General features: G+C 36.8%; 1 protein-coding gene across 3 annotated transcripts in view; it reads right to left on the bottom strand.

Annotated features, from left to right (window-relative positions):
- Positions 1–23,738, bottom strand: part of STX18 (syntaxin 18) — a 61,633-nt gene that overhangs the window by 18,616 nt on the left and 19,279 nt on the right. For 2 of the 3 annotated variants that reach the window (XM_084204674.1, XM_084204672.1), the window contains exon 2: positions 9,377–9,444. In XM_084204674.1, coding sequence (XP_084060800.1) covers positions 9,377–9,444 — 68 coding nt within the window. Of the gene's footprint in view, positions 1–2,206; positions 2,350–9,376; positions 9,445–23,738 lie in introns of those variants that run through there. The other variant, XM_084204673.1, reaches the window with a different exon arrangement.

The raw sequence follows: 23,738 nt of genomic DNA, 5'->3' as shown, positions 1-23,738 counted from the left end.
AACTAATTAGAAGTAATATTCTATATTTTATGTGTTTGTTTCCAAAACTGCCATGTATTTGACATCTAAATATCAGGGCTTTTTTCCCCCCCTCTGTTTAAAACTATTCTAAATGTCATAAAATTATTCTTTATTTCTTAGTAGTGTTTCCATTTATAATTCTAAGCATTTGTAAAGCTAGGAAATCCATTCCTACATCCATTTCCACAAAGGCCAAGACAGAAGGGGACTATTAAGACCATCTGGTATGGCATAATTCATAACGTCATTCAGTGAGCTGAGCCTAGAGAGTTACTTGAGCATTTTAGGGCACACAGATTTAGGTGGGAAATAAGGATGGAGTAAAGGCTGTATGACAGCTCCTTGATGAAAAAACTTCACTCTTCCATTTCAGATTACATTAATAAATTCTGGCTGGTCTGCTATTGAACAGGATATAAAGTTCCTGTGTTTATATGTCTAGCTTCTTGTACTCCTCCCAGCTTTGTAGTGTTTGCAGAGCTCTACACTTTCCATACACTTTTTAACATAAAAGGATAAAATAAAGATTAAAAAATGCAAACCAGAATTTTCTTTTAAATCAGACTTAGAAATAAATAAGAAAATACTTGCCTGAGGCACACTTCATTTTTTACTAATAGTTTAACTAATGGTAGTGTAGTGATACACTGAGGATAATTGCAACAGCTTTTTAACTTTGGGAAGTTGTTAAGTTACTTTTCCTAGTTGCTGATAGAAAAACAGGGCAGATTAAATTCTTAAATAGTAGTTTCACAGCTTCAAAGCTAGTAAAATGCAGCTTAATCCAGTAAACAAGAAACAGAAGACTTTTCCTTTTATAACTGCTTACAGCTTACATAGTGTCTGGTACCAGTGCTTTTGAACATGAGCTGGTCAAGCCACTCAGAGAGAAGGATACCTGAAACACAACCTCCTTGGGAAGGCAAGAATGGAGTCATACAATTACATCCCATTATGTCAGAACACATATGGCATCTACTAGTACTAACAGGGTACTGAAGTCCCCACTGCACTCCCCAGTAAATCTGCACACAGAGATTATACTGAAAATCCATTTAATCAGCATCCTCTACTGGAAGAGGAACTGCTCATTAAAATAAAACAGGCCAAAGAAAACCAAAACCACATAAAAACATCAAACAAAAAATGACAGAACAGAAAAAAAATCCAGCTGTGTCTTGTAGGTCAGAGATACAAATGCATGCTCAGAAGTGCACTGGCAGTATCACAGCAGTGGACTGTTCCATCACTAAATCAAGAAGAGCCAAGCAAATCAGGTTTTTTTAGAAGCAATCAGAATAATTAGCAAGATATGCACAGAAAATGAATGGAGAAAGGAGGAAAAGAAGTTCCTCTGGATTTTCATCCTTGCCAATATGAGAAAACTTCATAAGAAACTCTGGCTAGAAGGCAACTCCGTTTATTTGTGATTTTTAACAGTGGGTGAAGAGTACAATGAAGACAGTGGCCCATCAAGCATGCAGATTTTATCAGTCTAGAAGAATGAGTAGGTCAATTTGCAGAGAAAATGCAAACTTAAAAAGGCAAAGAAAAGAATTCAGATGAACTAGTAGTTTTCATACAGAAATTACATTATAATTTGCAATTCTGCCCTTGATGAAAAGGAAGAGTAGGCAATTCAGTGAGACATCAACTGAGCTTTGTTGAGCTCAAACAGAAAGATCGGAATAAAAAGTGCAAACTAGTTCTGATTTCTGTTGACAACTCTAAGGGAACACATGCAGGGACACACTCAAAAAAGGATCAAGTGCAGGATGAGACACAATTGGGAAGGGATGCCAGTGATAACAAGAGATTGCTCTGCAAACATTACTATAACAAACACTTAAGAATGTGGTCTTGGCTTGTTACTGAACAGAAAAATAAAATAATACACAGAGTACTAATTAATTCTAGATGCTTATTGCTTTGTTTTGGTTTTTTTTTTTGGCACTAACTTTCATCATGAATGTCACTTTAAAGTTGCAGTTACTTCTCCTTTTAGCTTACTGCTTCTAAATTATCTGGGCCAAATTTAATACCTCTGTCATTTTAAAGGATCATAATTCTTTGCTGATTATCATCAGCAATAGCAAGTGTCAGATAATGTATTAGCGAATACAGGCTGCTGAGTGAACTGTGTGAGAGAGAAAGCTACATGAACCAGGTCATAGCACAAGTGTACCTGAAGGTGCAGTGGCTCCTGGTGAAGTGCATATCCATCCTATCTGTGTGACAAATCTGTGCTCTGGAACGAACTAACCAACTTCCAAAAAAGCCCAGGGCGTGTGCACATTCATACAGTGTGCAGAGACAGCAGAGCCAGCCCTGGAACAAAACGGGAAATGTATCAAATGACAAGATGGATCCTCACTGCCAAAAACTAGGAGAGAATGAGCAAATGACACATTTGTAGCAGTGTGATGTCACAGTTTGTCTCAGGTATCTCTGTCCTTTCCCAGGTGTCAATCACCTTCCCTCTCCCCACCCCTGACCCCTGCTGGTGCTGTCTGTCAATCCTGGCATTCCAAAGTGGCATCGAGTGATTGGCAGAGTTCAAAAGGTGCCCTGCATCCCTAGGGGCCATTGGCCCACCCAGGCATCCCCTGCACCTGAGACCTGCCCATGGCTTAAAAGCGCTAGCAGCCACACGGTCTATTACTCTGTTAGAGGCTGTTACCAGATTCAGAAGCCTGCCATTGGAATAAACTCTGGATCGAACTCTCTAACAGAATCCACTCCTTTTCCTTCACCATTTGCCTTAAAGCATCTGCAGAGAGGTAAACCGGAGCTTTGCCTGTCTGGGCATGTCCTTAGAGCCAGCTGCAGCTTCCAACAGCCAGAGGTGTCTCTGAGGAGAACACCGCAGTTGCCGCCTTTCAGCTGAGCTGCAAAGGCCCGACAAGCCCGGGCAAGCCCCATCTGGACATATACTGGAAATTAATTTCCATACACATTGATAAAAAGACAAAGGTCAGCAACTATCTTTGAAAATAGGGTTAAAGGGACAAAAAAGAAATGCAGAAGACTTGTAGACCATTCAGTCTAGACAAGCACAGGAATAAATAAGTAAGTAATATTTAAGCACTTAGGAAAGAACAAAAAGATTAACAGAACCCAAGATGTAGCAGTAGTACATCATAAGCAGTGTGATTTACTGCTGGGATGCAGTAACAGGTCTTATGGATGGATGAAAAGCAATCATTGCTATATTTTGGCGTGGCTCTTGTTATCTCACATAACATTCTCACCAGTGAATAAATGAGTTAGAAGAAATAAGCACCATATGAATTTGAAACTGCAAAGTTGAACTTGGGGGTAGTTATACACCAAAACAGAGGGAAACACTGAGTGGTGTTTCACAGGATTTTGTCCTTAATCTGATGCTATTTAATACTTTCATTAATAACTCAGCAGAATGGAATATATACTTACTAAACTTTCAGAGGCATACAGTTAAGCAAATTAAAACTGTTATCAAGAGAACAAGAATTCAATTCAAAACAATTATTGCCTGGAGAAATGACATGAAGAATTTGAATAAGGAATAGTCAGAAGCTCTTTGCTGCAGCAAGAACAATTATCTGAACCCACAGAGAAAGGGAAACACCTGATTAGGAAACAGTTCTTCAGAAAGTCATCTGGGATCATACTGGATCATAAACCAAACACAACAACAACATACTGTTGCATAAAATGTCATCATTACAATGGGACACATTATTCTAGTAACAAGGATGTGTAAACAGGAAAAAGCAGAAGAAGAATATGAAATCTTCACTGAATGTAATATTTAAAAGCAAGCAAAACACTAGTCATTCTCTTTTTGGATGTTTCAGCCATGGTCTTTCCAGCCTAATATTTCTGTGATTCTATTTTGCTGGCAAAGCACAAGGAAGCAAAGCTGATGTTATATTAGCTTTTGGAATTAGCAATTCTGCTGCTACATAAAATATCTTCTGGTTACTAATCCAGTAAAGGTAACATAACAAGAAGAAAAATCTGAATTTCCTCCAACAGTGTATTACAAAAGAGAGAGAAGTAATAAGCAGAAACGAATCAGTTGGAAAATAGTAGAGATTTGCCCAACTTACCACCTGCAGATATGGCTAGCAAATCCATACAGAAATGCTAGCCACGTGCTAGGTGCCCAGATGAGTATGGATAAGCTTAGTTGCAAATACAGCAGTCACATTCTTCCCTTTGGGCATCTAGTATAGTTTAAATTGCTGATTTCTTAATTAAGTTTTATGCATTTTCATTTACTGCCTTTTTCCATCCAAATGCTGTTTGACATAAATCCAAGCTAAAAGGTCCTTGACTCAAATGACAAAACATTCTACAACATTTTTTAAATAGGCTTTTTAATTCTGTGTGTAAACCTCAGCTACCACAATAGCAATATAGGCATACCTGAATTAGCATCTTCAGTTTTGTAAAATATTGCTGGGATATTCCAGAGTGCTACTATGAAAAATTATTATTTCTGAAATGTGATATATTAATTTAATGTAATTTAAAAAAAAAATATATATAAAAAAAAATAACTTGAAAATAATACCCCAGAAAACAGAAAAATATACTCCTCCAGGAAGAAAGTATTTACAGATCATCTACATGTTTTACTACTTCAGTACAACAAAACAAGCCTTGCTTCTTGTAAAAATGTGACTAAGTCAAGAAAAGAATGCAGCCTGGCACTGTACAGGAGTCAGTAAAACACTATTTTTAGAGTCCTTTAATGGCTGCTTCTTTTATTGTTAAATACAAGGAAACACTCTCCACAAAACACTGTATAAGCATTCAATGATTTTCTATTAAGTGGCAAATGATGTAACTGATTTATTGCCTTGAGATAGAGAAATGCTTAAGACAGATAAATGCTAGGGCAGGAGGCATAATTATTGGGCACTAACTATTTTTTAAGACAGAAAGATAATTTGTTAATAATTTTTTCAGGTGTATTATTTGCAATTAACAACAAATGCTCAAATACTTAACTGCACAGAAGGACTACAGAAGCATGTAATGAAGATACATCAAAAGCCACCCATGCAGCCTTTCTGATGGAAAAAGTGACATTTCTCTTCAGAAGTCATCTACACTACACTGATCAACTACATAAGTATCTCTGCAGTTGCAAAACACAATTAATTAGATGTCTAAAAATCCCAGATGGAAAGCTCTTCTCTCAAGTATTTTTCTTTTAAGTATGTGGTGTTCTGTGAAAAAAAAAAAATCTAGAATTCTCTCAATTCCTTTCCAGTGTCTCATTAAAACACTAGGAATAATGACTGGTCAATAAACTGCCTAAACCTTGAAAGATGATTCAGAAAAACTGAAGGCTGTGAAGGAATCCCAAGAGGATTATTTCAAATTTCCAGGTGTTAGGGCACTACAGATAGTTCCTGTAAGTATATTTAACACAAACATATGAATTGTCTTCGTGGTTCAGTGATCAAAAACATGAAGGAGCTCGTGATGAAAAGCAAAGGCAAAAGTTGTTCATAGATAAGACATCAGACAAGTTACCAAAGACTGAAGATGGGATCTCTCCTACCTCTCCAGTGTAAAAAGCAGTGTAGGAAAGCATTATAGCAAATGGACTGAGAGGAATAATGCAGAACGTATAGCACTCAATATACTAAAAATGGGACCTCATCTGAAATCCTCATCTGAAAGGAGTTATTGCTTAATAAGAAAAAATTTTAAAGTGCCCCTATCTTGTTAACAGCTTCAGGACTCAGAAGTCCCTGCCTCCACCTTTTTCAGGAAGAGTGATCAACTAGTGTGCACTGGTTTTGCTTGGGATAGAATTAACTTTCTTCCCAGCAGTGTAAGAGCTGAAATGAGGGATGTGGGACTCCAGGTGGCTCTCCAAAATGCAGTTTATTCCATCCGCGAGGTTACAGCAGTCCAGGGTCGTGGGCGACAGAGCCCGTGCCTACAGCTGTCAGCTCCAGCTGCAGGCAGGCCTGGAGACCCTTAGGTTTTGGTTACATTGCATTATATACTACTTTTCTTTGCTTAGCATCTTAATATAATAGAACCAATCTATACCTTAACCATTGTCGATAGCCTATCATAACTACTATTATTACCATATTCAGGTTACTATTCTCCAATCACTAAAAGTTAGTACATTACAGTTTAAGCTAGAAGTTGTTATTCAATTTTCTTGCAGTGGAAAATTCTGAGACACTTTTTCTACTTGCAACATTTTGCTGACTTGTTTGCCCGTGCTATCTTTCTGCTCGGTAAAAACATCTTGTTTGAGGTGGGTTTATCCTTTGCTCTGTCATAAAAACCCCTTCTAACTAACATGCCCTTTGCCTTCTTGGTTATCCAGTAAGACTGGCTCAGCAATTTTTTTCTTCTATATCAAAACTTGCTTCACCTCTATTCCTTCATCAGACTCTACATTCAAAAATCTTTCTGCTAAGCATACATATCTGTGAGACTTTCTTGTCAAACTTTCATCCTTCCCAACACAGCAGCAAGTACAGTGTTTGTGTTTTGGATTTGTGATGGAAACAGTGCTGATAACTTAGGGATGTTTTTGTTATTGATGGGCAGTGCTTACATAGAGCCAAGGCCTTTCCTGCTCTGCATCCCACCCCACCAGTGAGGAAGCTCGGGTGCACAAGGAACTGGGAGGGGACACAGCCAGAGCAGCTGGCCCCAACTGACCACAGGGATATTCCAGATCATATGATATCCCAGATCATATGGCTTCATGCTCAGCACATACAGCTGGGGAAAGAAAAGAGGAAGAGGGGGTGACATTGGGAGTGACGGCATTTGTCTTCCCAAGTCACTGTTACGTGTGATGGAGCCCTGCTTTCCTTGGCTCAATACCTGCCTGCCCATGGTGAATAAATTCCTTGCTTTGCTTGGGTATGTGGCTTTTTCTTTCACTATTAAACTGCCTTTATCTCAACTCATGATTTTCCTCACTTTTACTCTTTTGATTCTCTCCCCAGTCCCACTATGGGGGCACTGAGCGAGTGGCTCTGTCGGGCAGAGCTGCCAGCTGGGGTTAAAACAATGACAAAAAATCCCTTATCACAGAAGGCAAAAACCCTACATCTAAGAGAAAGGAAATAAATCCTAATAAACAGGAGAGGACAAAGGTGCAGTGGCCTGTAAGCCAGCAAGCTTAGATCACTACATCAAGAATTTCACGTTTTTTGCCACTTAGCTATTTTGCAGGTAATAGCCAAACCAAGAAGAAAGAAAATGAATATGCAATTACTAAGTCACTTTAGGTATTTCAGTTAAGTAGTTAAAGTTTGATAAAATAGGTCAGGGCCTTAGTTTCAAATAACCACTCTTCCAACTGACTTTCTCATTGCTAAAAATTTTCCTCTAAAAATGAATTAAAGACATACCCTCTGTAGCAGGATATTTCATGTATGCCAAAAATAAAAACTCCATTATTAAAGAATTCATAGTTTTCAAAGGTAAGGTCAAAGAAGCAATCAAGAACCTGGTTGTAACACATAATGAAGTTTTAAAAGGCACACAATAATACAACTTGGTAACTCAAAAGCTCAATTACACCAACACACTGTGCTATAGATGGGAAAACAAACAGCAGGACTGACAAATACAGAGTAGTAATTTTGTTCATGAAATTTGACATCTCCTACGTAAGTTTCAGCCCAGCCTCTCAGTATTAAATAGTTCAAAAACTGTCCCCATTACCTGGGTATTGAAGATTTGTTAAAACTGCTGTCTTGAGTGTGTGAGGCATTTGCTTAGACTACAAGACTGACAGCATGGATGCTATGATGCTCTTTGTATCCATGAAGTAGAACAGCACAAGTAATCTACCATGGAATTTGACATTTGTACGTCAAATTAAACATAAGCCATTTATGTTTGACCACTAGGAACAGAATCAACTGCAATCACAGATGTTACCTGCAGGATTATTTTATGGTTTAATAAAGTAAATGACACTTCTCTCCTCGCCTTAAATGAAGACTTGAGTGTGGGGAGAGGAAGGTGGAAAGCACTGAGAATTACCATGATAACTTGTTGACAAAGAGAACATTAAAAACTGGGAATCAAAATTACCTGGACACATTTTTACTCTAACCACTTCCATTTTATGCACACTATTGTTAATAAAATACCAACACTACCCAAAATTTAACCACTACTGACTGCTTTTACTGGAATTATTTGCAGTTTCTCAACCACTGCATGCACATGAAGATTTCATACAGTACATGCAGGTTTGTCAGTATTAAATTGCTGGCTCCACCTAGTGTTGCTCATGCCCTATTCGTACAGGCATTGAAAAGCAGAGAGCCAGTCATAACATGGAGCTGAGCACTACTTCTGCTTGCTCCTTGGAAAAAACATCCCTGACCCACCTCACACACAGAACTGTGCACACCCTGAGCAGCATTTTCACCAGCACTGACTGAATAGCTCCCACAGCCTCTCACTTATAAAAGAGGGCATCTTCCTTTTTTGTTTTGTTCTTAAAATAACAAAATACAGCTTTTAAATTCTTGTGGAGACAAAAAAGGGTTCCAGAGGTCTTCTGATAACTTACTCAGAACACACTTTGACTCCGCTGATGAGGTAGTATTGCTGTTACTGTGACAGACCCTTTCAGGACTAGAGTTGTTTCTCAGAAAAACTGTTTCTCCTATATGGACTGAGCCTAAGGAATAGCAGACGGCTCATCTATTCTTATTGTCTTTTCCTGGGAAAGGATATCTGTCTGGAATAGACAGCACTTCTATTTGGTATCTAGGAAGCTTTTAACACAAAGTGATTTTAGGCTGCATTTTATCTACCTTGATTGAAGCAACAGCTCTGCTTTAGTCAGAGCAGTGTCCGAACTGGAATGCACTCAGGGCTGATTCACCTAGTTTGTATGTAACAAAGTAGCACTACAGAGCAAATGTTCCCTTCCCCAAATGCTACATTGATTTGTACGCAGTTAACCCAAATACAGGCTGCACTAACATTTGGATCTTATGATCCAAATAATTTGACTTAGTATCTGCAGACCAGAAGACACTACGTTTTTCTTACAAACTTGCAAATTTGTATTTTAATCTTCTAAAAATCCTACTACTAAAGTTGCCAACGAGTAAACAGATAGAGCAGTTTTGAATCATCTTCACATTCTGAGCCTCATTTTATTCAGGAGCCCTGTTTTCTTGTGACAGAACTATTGTTCCATCTTGTAGTGGTTTACAGTAAGCTAATTAGTAACAATTGGTTTGGCTTTAGTTATTATGCCTATAGGTTTTAAATCTGTTCACTTTATAAGCATTAAGATAAATAAATAAGTATTAGATAAACCCATTTAAACACAGCACACACTTACCTGTAAGCATTAATGTAATCCTTTCTGTGTTGTAGAAGAAAATCTTTCAGCTTTCCAATATGAGAAATCTAAATGAACAGAAATCATAATTAAATTTCAGATTATTTTATATTTGAATTTCAGTATTTCACACTTCAAACATGAATTCATAAATTTCTTATTCTACAACTAAATAGAATAATAAAATTTACTCTTTTATACTAGTATTTTCACGTTTTCCAAGCAGTCAATACATAAAAATAATCTAAAAAAATCTGTTGTATGAAGGTCTAGCTTGGAGAACAGCAGTAAAAATAAGTGTCTTCTTCCCAAAGAAAATAAACTAAACAGTAAATATAATTACAATATTAAACATTAAAAATATTTAACATGGTAACACAAAACATTATCAAAATTTTCAATCCAGAATTTAATTATTCCATAATTTAATGTACGCTTTGGAAATAAATTCATTTTGGAAGACCGCACAAGAAATTTTTCAAGTCTTTACTGATCAGATATACATATTCAAGTCCAGCTAGCAAAACTTGTATGGCAAGGATCTGACCCTCCCCTTCTACTTTTGCCCTAATACAGTGACCAGTTTGTGCCCAAACTAAAGTAGTTTCTCTACTATCTGATAATCATTAGTAAGCTTTGCCAGATCATGCATCCCAATCTAATTTCTACTTCTGAATTTCCACCTCACTCTGCATAACTTTTACTATAAATCACTTTATTTTCTTTTTTAAGAAATCTTTACAAAGATCTTTTGGAAAGCAAAAAAAAAAAAAAAAATCTGAAACAACTTTTGAAAACTTCAGTCTAATTTTAAAAAATTGGTGTAGCATAAGATGCTGCTTATTTTAGAGAATGGAGGAACTACAGAAGTGTAGCTTAATTCACCAAAGAAATGAGAAAACTTGATGGGGAGTAGGAAAAGGGAGGAAAATTCTATACATTACCAGTATATATTTTCTGAGGCAACTATTAAAATTATATTCTCAAATATTAATTAATAATTCAGTGTAAACAAAGCATGCAAGGCATTTTACAAAACAAAAGTTGTTTTCGTTTACAATAAATACAGTTTACTCCATGGATCTGGGAAAAAGTATCAGAAACTGTTCTAGTCTTAAAATCCCATTTTCATGCAAATGATCTTTGCAATTTAACAAACAGAAAAAAACACAGAGAAAGAACACAGAATAGTTTGGATAAATAGAAGACCAATTCCCCCAATTATTTTTTTTTCAAAAGCAACTCTTTGAAAAAAAAGTGCAAGGAAAAAATATACTTAGTAAGACCACAGTAATTTATACAATTCAAGATAAGTGTTTCCTTGTATAAATAAATAAGCCTCCATTTCCCTATTATTATTATTTGCTCTGTTTCAGTTTTACTATAATTCATCATATTGGAAAAGGATTTTCCTAGTTTTCATGTCTCAAGTTTTTTGTGTGATTATCACAGGAAATTTTATCCCAATTCATAGCAAACTGAGTTTTGTCAGTACCTTCAGCAGTTTCCCCAAGTATGTTAGCACCATTATACGCAGCAAGAAGGGAAATACTGCAATTGCTACAAGACCAATGAGGCACAAAGAGCAAGCTAAACCATTCAACAGATGTTCCTTCTCATCACCACTTGAACTTATTATTTGTACAGTAATCTCTTTCTCAGCTCAGACTTGGTATGTCATCAAATTTGCTCAATAGATAAATCAAGCTTGACTATGAAATCAAAACATTTAAAACAGTTAATACAGTGTTCCAGTGAAACAATAATACTTAATAGGCAGAGAGAAAGTACTACAGAGGACAAAACAAATGTAAAATAAGAAACGTTCCAAAACATTTACATTAATGCACGAGAAAACACTAAACTAGAATACAGATAAGTAAAATTTTGTGAGCAATAAATCTTCATATTACTGCAATAGTTACAATTTAGGAGTGATTAACAAGCAGAAAGAATCAGAATGACAAGCAAGAGCACTGTCTTACAGTAATTAATTCATCTAGTCACAAAGAGCATTCTATTTAGGCTAAAATTGTCATCATGTGTTTGAATTGCACTGACCCCACTTTGCCTCTCCTTCATTTGTAAAGCTATTTTCATGAATTTAGAATGACACCATTATGCCCATACTCACATCAAGCTCTTAGTTCCCAAGATTTGCATCAGAAGTGAGACTTCTTGTTTTCATTTCCCTCAAATTCTAACAGCATCTTCTGCAATGCTGCACTGCAGATATTTCTTTCTCCTTTTGTTACCATGTACTACTGGCATACTTTTGAATTCAATTTGTCATAACCATATGAACAAAATTATTGTTTTTATTAAAAAGAAGGTCTCACTAGTATTAAAGGGAGGGAATGCTAATTTTATTTTACAAAATTGATTGGTTTTCTGTATGATGCACGAATTTTTATAGATACAAAATATCTCACATTATACAAAGATAAATCCTGAAGATATCTCCAGGGTCATCAACTTGCAATTATTCTGGTGTTATCAAAGGCCCACCATACACTCTTTACAAAGTTATCAAGCTTCAGCCTAAAGGGAATAAAGCTTCTCCCTATCAAAACTGAGTGGCTTTATTACAACCCTATTGCTCTTTTTACTGTCAAATTATTGTCTAATTTCCAGGTTTACCGATTACCAACTTCTATACATCTCTTCTTGCTTCAGAATGGTCCTTTCCCTTAAAAGTTCTGTTTCCCTGCATGTGTGTTTGATTTTACTGTCAGTAATTCCTTCTATCATCCATCCATCCATCCATCTATCTATCTATCTATCTATCTATCTATCTATCTATCTATCTATCTATCTATCTATCTCCGACTCTTGTAGCCCGGACAAATAACCCCAAGCTTTTATTTCCTTCTCACAAACCAGTTCTGAAGTCACAGAACTCACAGCTTCCCTCTGCATTTGTTCCAGTTTGTATCCATCCATTTCCAATGCAAATGACTAGAAAGGAATTCACTGGTGTTGGTTACTTGGTAACTATTTCTGCTGGAAACACCTTTTTTTTCTACTAATTTTTCTATATCCCAGTATATATCTTGCTCCACTGGTCTATGTTTTTTTCCTTATTAATTTTCCCTAGAGTCCATGACTAAACCATTCCTCATTTATACTCCAATTACATGACAAATCCACACTTTTTGCTGATTTTCTTTTTATTAAAACAGCTGAAGAATATTTTAACTTTAGGAGGGTTTTAATACCAGTAGCAACTCATTGTGAACTCGGCCAAAACTAACTTTATCTCTGTAAAAAAAGTCTTCCCTTCTCGCAACAGTTTTCTTGGCCAGTCTTTCTCACCCTGCTTTCCACTGCCTCTGGGATAAATTTTTGTATCTTCTCTAAATTAATCTTTCAAATAGATCTAGTAGAATTTTAAATCCCACTTGCATTTCAGCACACCCATTTTTCCACTCCATTTACTCATCCATCATAACTGCAACTTACAATTTGCTCTACATGCCTGCTTTCAAAACATTTTTACCACCACTTGACACAGGTGTCAAAAGGATAGATGAGAGCAATTTGAAGAAGCACAAACACATCTGAGTATTGGCCTCTCATCATGATTCTCATTCTTTGCATCTGGAAATTTACTTCCTTTTTCTCCCAAAGTTTGCAGCAGAGAAATAAGCCTTTCCTTCAACCCTGAAATAAAGAAATTATTTCCTTCCTTCCCCCCCACCCCCACAGAGACAGAAGGGCTTAGAGAAAAGCCCTTCATAGTTGCAGCACTCCTTCTTGCACTACATAACAACTAAACTTATCTTACAGGGAAAAACACTGCTGAATTTCCTGATAACTGACATTTCTAAATGAATCAGGGAATAAAATACCTTTCCTCACAATATTGTGAACACCAGTTATATCACTAGAGCAATAGCATCTTCTTGAACTTCTGTGCACTACCAGAATATGGTGGGTTATGTTCCTTCTAGCAATGAAGACTACTTATGAAACTCCAGGCTCTCCTCTTCTCTTCCCATTCCCACTGAAACTCCCTTGAGGGTCAATATCACACCCCAAAACATTGAAATTACTTTTTTTTTTTTTTTTAATTACTCCTCTGGAAAGAATTGGTTTCTTTCATTTCAGCTCCACAAATACCTGTACCAGTACAAGGGAGGGCAGGAGCTGAATAGCACCAGTAGAGAACTTCCTACAAGATGCATCTGCCATGAATGGATAAGGTATATTTAATTACAACCTAAAAAATTCAACATGATAACCTCCTAAGCTCGGTTACTGAATCTGGAGGCTCCAGATGTTATTTAAAAACTCCAAACTGCAGTTCTAATCACGAAAACACAGTGAAGCAGCAGCAGTTTGCCACTATGTGACAAACAAAAGCATCAACATCATCCAAGTGAAAAACACTATAAATTCACATTAAAGCCTGTAACGTAACTTTTTAAAAGTTACTTTAGGTTCCAGCTACCACTTGATCCTCACTAAACTACCTCTTTAACACATATATCTATGTTTTGTTGGCAATTGAGATTTTTCAAACAACTCTTATTAAAGCATAAAAGCAACTATTGCATCTAATGCAGGTCTGACACAAAAGGAAACTGTGAATGGCTGCCATCTGCTACCACAGGTGGCATGCATAGCTCTATTTATACTTGGGGTCTGCACTAGAAATGGTAGATGTTCCTCTGTTTAGAGATTTTTCTAATGATTTCAGAGCAGGCTAAGTTATTTAAAAAGATAAGAAACAGGAAAGCAGTGCCTCCAAAGCAGCATCTAGAGCAGACACAGAAGCTTTAGAGCAAGACGCTGACTACACTTCCTTCAGTCTCTTAGCAATACATACAGCATTGCTTTCCACTCCCAACAAAGAATTGATCACCCATGAAACAGTAGGGTCCAATTTGCATGCGTTTAACCCACTGCAAGAAGCAGCAGCATTGTTTACGATTAAAATGATTGGAGTAGGTTCCCGTGACATATTGTAGAGAGAATTCAACCATGCTGAATAGTCATTTTCATTGAACAAATATAGCGTTTTATCAAATTTACTCTTCCATCAGAACAATGCCCAACTATTTCCTACCATATAAAATTGACTGTTACACTTCGCACTGTATTGCCACTCTGATTTTTTTAAAAGCTGTACTTTGTTAAAAAAAATTTTAAAAATTACTTAAAACCAAAATACAATAGAAAGGCTTTTGTAGAAGTTGTGAGAGTGGTATTTACCGTTGATTCAGCAGAACTACCGAGCACTGCTGATTATAGTGCCATACTATCCCTTAAAACAGGGGGGAAGAAAACCCTAAACAAAATTTTACATTTAATTTCCCAATATGTTTGAAAAACATCTCCAACATCTTACCTAAATAGATTCCATCTACAGATTCATAAAAAGGTGACTATATTCTACAAGGCCCTTGGCAAGAAGTGTAAAATTTAAGATTGCTATATTGATATCTAGGCACCTATCCTGTTTTTAATTCCAAACATATAGTTAAGCCAAACAAACCCATTGCCTATTTCAAGAAAAATTCAGAATTTCAGTAAAGCATCAACTTATGAACAGGAACTGCATGTTTCTGACCAAAAGAAGTACAGTTTCAGTACTAGGAGGAGATACAGTAATTAGTGTAACAACATAAACTTGTTTTTCCAATGTCTAAGTCATATTAAAAAAAAAAAAAAGAGAAAAAGGAAATTTTCCATGGTTAGCGCATGTAATGAAGGTAAGTGTTTTCAGAAGTCTGGAGTAAAAACCCAAACAGAATACACACTATAAATGGAAGCAAAATTTATATTAAATAATTTTTTAAATAAGAGCTTCAGCTCTTACCTAAACTATTACAGTTGAAAACTAGTTAGAAACGTTTTGATGCAGAAATTACTCCTATAGACAACTTTTTCAGTACAAACTACCTTTGGCTAGATAGATGAACTTTTTAAAAACACAACACAGGATGGGCCAGGTTCCAAGTTATATTTTAAGCACTGTCAGCCCATTGAATCAACACAGGCTTTTGCTGGATGTTGCTAAGAACTGACAAGATTTTTGTTTTTAAAGTACTGTTACTTGGATTCTACATTTCTGAACTGGTACCTTCAAGTACAGTGAAATAAATGTAACAGAGATAAAACCAATTAAATTGTATTTACTGGCGTGAGGATTGTTCTTGGAAGGCTTTGGTGCGAGTTCGCAGCGCGCCGTGAGATGGAGCTGTGCCCCCAGCATTGACGCAGGGACACGCTGGCTGCCTCCACGCGTCAGCCGGGCCGCTTTGCAGATGATTTGTCTCTTGAGGGGATACATTTGGTTTAGGTTTCCCCAGCAAACGTGAAAGTTTCTAAAATAGGTCACGCAGATCAATTGCTCTCGTAATCTGAGACCCGAAAGAGCAAATAATATCTAAACTGCGGCGTGGGGGTGGCCCGGAGCTGGAAGCAGGGAGACAGCCAGCCTGGCTACCTCTAATCTCAGGAAAATTGTGACTTTGTTCAGTTTCTGCTTTACATCAGCATACATGTTACAGCAACAGCAACGGGCAGAGAAACATTTCTTACTGCATTTTATTAGCAGCCTTGCATTTGAATCAAAGGAATTAACCAAGAATTTTGGGGGGGGGTGGTTCATGTTAACAAAATGTATAGTATATGGGATAAGAACATTCAAAACTGAATTAATTGAATTAAAAGCCATGAAAAGGAAGAGTGAGGCTACTTGAAACTTGAAGTTAAAGACAGTACAAATTTTTAAAATTTTTTTTAAATTTTCCTAATTTAAAACAACACATTTCTTAATATAAAATGAAAGCAAAATTGTAAGGAATCATTGCAGGATATTTCATTAGTCATTGTGGAATACTGGAAGTTAAAACCTGTCTGCAGAATCCCACCAGCAGTATTTCGTGCACATTAACAAATCGATTAAGAAATCTTTAGGCTGCAGTAAGAAGTTAAGCCAATTTCCTGACAACTGGTCTAGAGTAGAAAACACTTCATTTTGCTTAATATCAAACCATCAAAATGCAAAAAGTAAAAAACCACTGTCTTGTACATTAAAACAAACAAACAAAACCCAGTTGGCTCTAAACCATTTTTTTAAATTTGGGGTTTTTTTTTAGTTCTTGCTTAACATATTTTTATGTATACTGTCTGTGGTTCAAAGATTGTCACATTGATTCATACTACTGTCAGTTTACCTTTAAATACTTTGCCTCTAAAGTGCACTTTAGATCTGCATTTCATTATTTTTATTTTATATTCATTGTTAATTACCTGCAATGGAAGATTTGGTAGTCAATAACTCACTATCAGCCTAAAAGTTTCACATTTCATCTTACTGTGCCTTCCATAAAAATAATCCAGGGTCAGTGTAAGATTCAGTCAAATATATTAAGAAAAAATTATTCTTGCAATTTTGTGAAACAACTGCTAACATCTGTTGTTCGAGACTCTTCTAATAAGAGTCAAACAAAATTAAGATCCAAGAGCCCAAAAACTCCAGCTCCCCACTGACCACAATAACCCAGTATTATCACTGCATGAAGGTTTCACTGGAGTGTTATTTGGGGATAAGGCTGATAAATGTTTTGAAAATGTGTATGGTACTGACAGCAAACTTGATCTGTATAGAAAAATTACTTTGAAGTCACTGATTTTTTTTTAATTTTTGTTTTTAAAGGAAATTATCCATGAATATATTGTATATCCTTAAAACTGTTTTTAATGCTTTTTACTTTAGACACTTGTAAAAAGAAGGGAAAAAAAGTCTTATATTTTAGGGTAATTACTTACAAATACTGAATTTCAACTCTAAACCAGAGAAACGCAACACACGTAGACTTCAAGATAAAAGTCTGTGTTAATTTTGCCACTGTTTCCTTAGTTCTTGTGGAACACACCGGTTTGACACCATCACATATAGAAGCACATCTAGATATTGTGAAAATGGTCTGTAGACAGTCAACAGGAACATGAAATTACCTGGAAAAATTAACAGTAGGCTTTCTACAATGTATCATCATGCTAAATGGTTTTAGTAACTAGTTTTCATTTATTATCAGCAGCAACAAATACTTTCAATTAAAAAAAAGAAAGACCACATCATCTGATTTTAATAAAACTTACTATTTTCCTTTTTCTTGTTTATTGTCAAACTCTAATCTTAACTTTCTTTAACTTGTATTTTTACACAATCATCCAAAACCTCATTGACTAAAATACATACCCCACAACAATTGTGGGAAATGTTTGGTTGAGAGATACAAGGAAATTGGTCAAAATACGTATTTGCAACAATTGGCCTTTACCACTGCTGTTGAAAATGATCCGTTTACAACCTTTCAGTAACTGCATTCAACATTGCTTGAGTCTTTCTGTAAGAGATATTTTCCTCCTCTCTTGTTCTCAGTCTGAGCTCATTTCAGTACTACATTTTCTTGACTGAAAGATGTTCTGTGAAATAGAGATGTCCAGTCTCATTTAACAGAAACTCAGTAATAAATAAATGGTTACTCCTTCTGACCATTATTATCAAATCTTTTGATTTTCTGAAAGGTTTTTGCAGTGCAGTTCAGAGAGCCCCATGTGCATGTGCTGCACTTTGGGACCAAGCTGTATCTGCTTTACCGTAAGCCACTGCAGGGCACCGCGGGAGCTGAATCCCGGGGAAGAGTATGAGCCTGGGGATAGGGGCTGAGCCCGGGACAGGGGCCGGGACAGGGGCTGAGCCCGGGACAGGGGCCGGGGCTGGGGCCGCATCCGGGACAGGGGCTGGGGCCGAGCTCGGGACAGGGGCCGGGGCTGAGTCCGGGACAGGGACCGGGGCTGAGTCCGGGACAGGGGCCGGGGCCAAGCCGCAGCGGCGGCCGCGCTCCCTGAAGTCGCAGCCAGAGCTGAGCCTTGCTCAGGCTCTGCAGCCCCTCTGCCAGGCCCTTCGCACTCGGAGCTCTGCATTTCGGTGCACTTACACTCATAAACCCATAGTGATATAGAGCAGGAACCGACACAACACCTATTCTGTCTCAAAATCCTACAACTCTTGTCAAATAATATTCAGAGGGGCAAGTATTTTCCTGGATTTTCATTATTTGTACAGTAACGTTCTTAGTGCAAAAATACTTCTACTATGTTTCAACACCTTAATTTGTATTATACAGACTGAACATTACTTCAGTGGTTGCTCTAGCATTTATACCAAATAAATTTCTCGCCCACTAAAAGACCAAGAAAAACATCCAGTCAGAAATGAGATGTTTATGAATCCTTATGTTTATGAATCCTTATGTAATGACCATACATAAATCAGGCACAAAAGCAATAAATAAATATACTGGAAATAAGCCAATTCTGGACACATTAAGATTTTAATCCAAGTGCTTTATGGTATAAGCATAAAAATTAAGACAAAGGTCCCTTTTCTGCCCCCTTTTCTCATGTAACAGGAAACCCCAAGAGCTGGATTCTCTGCCCTACATGGTAGAACTTCCTGGGCCCCGGTAATCCTAAATCCTTCCATGGTTGATGCAGAGTGAGTGATGCACTGAGTGAGGCATTCACATCCTCAGGAAACCCAGACAGAGCTTCTCCATCAAGCACACAAATCTCCTCTGCCCCACTTCAAATGCTCTGCTTCACTGTCTTTTCTGAGCAAGCCACTACTCCTTTGTTAGAGCACCTAGGAAATAGAACCACACCAAAAAAAAAGTCCTCCATCCCTGGGGAAAATAACTCTTCTCCACTAGTCCTTATTACAGCAAACTGAGGTGAGTAAAAATATAGCCTTAAAAAAAATCAGCCTTTTAATAACTCTTGGACCAGAGAGGAATACTAACAGCCAATCTGAAATTCAAGTATTATACAATTCCCTTCATCCTGTCCCTTTCTGAGTGTCTTAAAAATTGTTATCAAGGCAAACCATGACAGGCTCTCAACTCTACAGCAAGGGCTAGAAGTTTATCAGGGCTGAAGTGGGAATAAAAGCATCACAGAAGAAACACATCTTATCTTGCTCCCACTCGAGAATCGTCTGACATGACCAAAGTCCAAGAGAAGAACCCCTTCATTTAGAGCACAGTGCCCTTCCATATTTACATTAACTACCAAATGACCATTACACTCCCAAGATAACACAGGAAGTGTCCAAAACAAGTATCTCTGAACCCCAGGATCTACTCATCACAAAATGCTTTTTGGGCTGGTTTTCATCTGCTGATGAGTATTTGCCAGCTGTTTTGCCTATTAAAAAAAATGCCCCCACCATGGGGAGAATAATTTCTACCTGAAAAAAATAGTCACATAAAAATTTCTCTCTAGAAAGCACTTGCAGAATTTGTGAGGAGTAAGTTTTAGCTGTAATTAAAAGGGAAATTAGTGCTATTCTCTCACATCTGAGTAATACTGACAATTCAGACATTTATTTTTAATCACTGAAAGTGAAATCCCTGACAAAATTTCAAGTTGTTAAGTAAGGCACTTTTCCTGCCTCACTTTTTCTCAGCCATGAATCTCAGTAAGATTTTTTAAATGTCCACTTCCTGTAATTTTGGTAATTTTAGAGTATAATTATTTTTACATTTTTATGATGCCTTTGGGGTATCATTACAAATATTTTTTAAGCATTTAAACTTAGAAAAATAAAATTAAGTAATAGCTTCTCTTGAGGAGAGACTGTCAGTCCTGTTTTGAATAAACAATCCCTTTTAAAGGCAATCTAGAGATTTATATCCGCTGTAACCATAGAAATTAATCTAGAGTTTAAACAAAATAGAGTAAAACATAATTTATCTAATGAAAATCAGAACAGTGCTATTGCAAATGAAAGCTGGGTTTCTGTTTTTTTAATTCAACAGACAGCTTTGTATGCAATTGTAAGATTTTACTTGATGGGCTACTTCTTACAACTTAATCATACTCATTTAACCAATTTGAATAAAGCATTCAGATATCTGAGTTTTAATTTCCCTTGATATAAATGCCAATCATTGAAAAAAAAAGAAGCTAAGGATTTTTAGATTTAAAAAGCTAAAATAAATATATTAAACATCTTTAATGATGAGAACAATCATGAGAAATTGCTTTGACATTGCAAGGCCAATAGGAACACAGAATAAAAATTTTTATGAGTTTCTCATATAAAAAGTTTGGGAGTAGCAGAGAAGAATAAAAATGCATAAACTGGAAAGCATTTAATATATCAGCATTGCTAAAAAAATGTTCAGAAATAGTGGTTCCAATAGACTACGTATTTACAAGTTTGCCTGAAACATTCCAGCATGCTGACCCTCAACAACAATTGTGCTACATAAAGAAATTCAACGTTAAACTGATTCAGGATTTCTAGGTCAGTTAAGTAAGAGTTAAAAGAGTAACAGCATTTTTTGTACTTTCAAAAAGCAAGGAAGAGAACTTGCAGTTCACATGAGGAAACACTGATGTACTTTACAATGTAAAACCAAAACAAAAAACACAGCCCAAAATCTAGAAAAAAATTCACATCACAATAGACTGAAATAGTTTCCTGTGGGAACATCTGTCATACCCATGTAAAGTTGTGAAAAATACTAAAAAATAGTAAAAGTAGAAGGAAACGTTATCAAAAAACTACAGTTATACAGTTAATTTCTCTAATTCCTGTATGTTTTACAGTTTTACTATTCTGTGGCACTTATGGTGGTTATATAACCTATATGTAAGCCACCACGTAAGCCTTCCTTGACTATACCAATACAAAATAATCAAATCCTATCAGGGAAGTAATGAAAAAACTAATGAAGTTCAGGCTTATTTACAACTGAACTGTGAACTCAATTATTCTATCTATTATACAGTGACACACACTTTACCAAACAAGAGAAAGAAAATTAAGTTGCTTAAAAGTTTCTAGTAACTGTTCATAAGCCAGAGGACAAACACTGAAAACCTCAAGAGATATGAGCTTCTGGTCTCCTTCTCTTAACTCAGTCTGTAGGAGAGACTGATTTAGGAGACTCAGCCAAACCAAGGCTCACATGGGCATAACAAAGCTTGGCTTGTAATATAAATGCCAAAAGAGACTCACTGAAGTGAACTTTGCAAGATCACGCAAGACACCTCAAAACACAAAAATCTGTTCCCGTCTCTGAGTTAACTGACCCATATCCTGTAATTGGCTACCATTCCCTACAACATTTTACTAATTTCTGAAAGCGTTTTATCTATCTCTAGAAAGTCTCAAATTCACAGGAACCCACAACTTCACATAATAGGCGGCTTTTTGATAGTACACATCCACTGAAAACACAGGGTGCATAAATAGGGAGAGAAACAGAAACCAACAAACAAAAACTAAGGCAAAACCAAGACACACAAGAAAAGGAAACAAAAGGGCTGGCTGAAATAAAGTGAAATAGCATCAGTACTGAGACATACCACCACTGTATACTACTGCATTAAGTCTGCATTCCAATCAGCAGTCCACTCCAAAGGGTCTCCAAGAAGAGAGGGCTGTAAACTACAGCATTATGCCCATGGCTGCTCAGGAAAGGAACACGGTCTCCATTCTGAAATTACTAAGTGCCCAGCCAGCTGTGAGACAATCTTGGGAAACAAGATGGTGGCAGAGACACTGATATGTATTTATTGAGAGATTCCTGTTCACAAGGACTTTGCAGTGAGAGCTGCATTGGCTATCCAGCACCTAAGCACATTGAGATCACAGAAATCACCAGTGCAATGAAAAAGATTGTGCTTACTCTGTAAACTCTGATGAATCAGAAGAGCTTCAGAAGCCAAAAATCTATTAAAATATTTACCCTGCAAAATGAATTTGAGTCATTATTTTACCTGAAACACTCTTGTTAGAGAGACTAAAACAGGGACTACCTTCCCTTGTCTGACTTTTTATTTCATAGGCAACGTCATGGTTTTTCAGCAGTTTGGGGCACACACATTTCAGAGATGTTAGCATTTTCATAGAGACCTTCCTTTCACAACCTTCTGCTGATATCCATAACGCCATTGCTGTAGCATGTAGAGCAAGAAGGAACCATCAAGTAACTAAACCACCACCGTGTCAAGAAGTAAACACACACAAACTGTGCAGAAGCTTACAGACTAAGCCCTTACTAAGATGTTTTGTGTTAATACTAAGTGTCTCTCAAACAGTTCCACTGTATCTCATCAACCCATACACAGTGAAAAAAATCAGTGTTACATCTGTCTTTTGCCATAATAGATAGATTGCCCAGGTTGGGTTGCAGTAGCTAAATGCTACTGCATTGTGTGGGCAAATAACAGAACAACTGGGTGAGAAATACTTGTATTTCAGCAGACAAGCATAGGGAGAAATTGGAATATCTCTTGTAAGATGGATACTGGCTTGTCTACAGTTTTCACTCAAGGTTAGGCTAAAATGCTATTGCAATTTGCCACAATGTTTCACAGCTCTTACATGAATTAGTGAGCAGTCTCTCATATCAAGGACAGAAGTGATACTACATTTTCCTTTCTATTTGGGTTACAAACACCTGATTTAACAAATGTCATGCCACTGCTCCACAGCTCTGCTCTGCATTACAGATGAGTCAGTATTACTGAAATACATTTCATCAGTATTTCAGTAATCTGCTCATGCACTGACATGAGCTTAGGAAGAGAGAAAGGTAAACATGAAGTACCTCCCTGCTGAGGACCCACCTCACTAGCAACTTTAAGATAAAAATGTTATGGCTATGAATCACAATTAGAACACGAAAACTTAATACTAGAAAGAGAATTTATCATACAGAGATTGGTCAAGATTAAGTGGTAAATGTCAAGCAGATATCTGACTGTATGAATAAATGGAACAAGAGCTGGTAAAGCTCACTGTGGCACAAGTGTGGAAAAATAAGAGAAACACTGAGAAGTGAAGGAAGGGAAGCATTGCAGACGGAAGGGGGAATAGAAACAGAAGCAGAAGGTCATGGTTTGAGGTAAAGAGTGAAAAAACATGAGAAGTAAGGTACACCCAAGCTAAAGCAGTAAATATAATTACAGTGCAAATGAGAGATGGATATCAGAGACACAAGAGCCTAGCATGTACTGGAAGAGCAGGACCCTTATTTAGGGTAATAAACCAAAACAAAAGCAAAAATACCCGAACTCCACACTTAAACAGGAAAGAAACAAACTCCCAAAGCAATTATTAAATCTCTTAGGACGCAGAATCCTATCCTTGGGAGTGTTCAAAATAGCCTAAACAAAACACTTTATGTTATACATATGCTAGGAAGGAGAGGGTTAACCTGACCTCATGTTTTAATAACATGTTCTACTCCTTGGCACATCAGCATTAGAACCAGAGCATTCCAAAATTACAAATTTCCCCACAGAAACACAAAACAATTTCACATGC

Source organism: Fringilla coelebs, assembly GCF_963513975.1.
Source record: "Fringilla coelebs genome assembly, chromosome: 4".
Taxonomy (NCBI): domain Eukaryota; kingdom Metazoa; phylum Chordata; class Aves; order Passeriformes; family Fringillidae; genus Fringilla; species Fringilla coelebs.
This window is presented reverse-complemented; position numbering and strand designations above follow the sequence as displayed.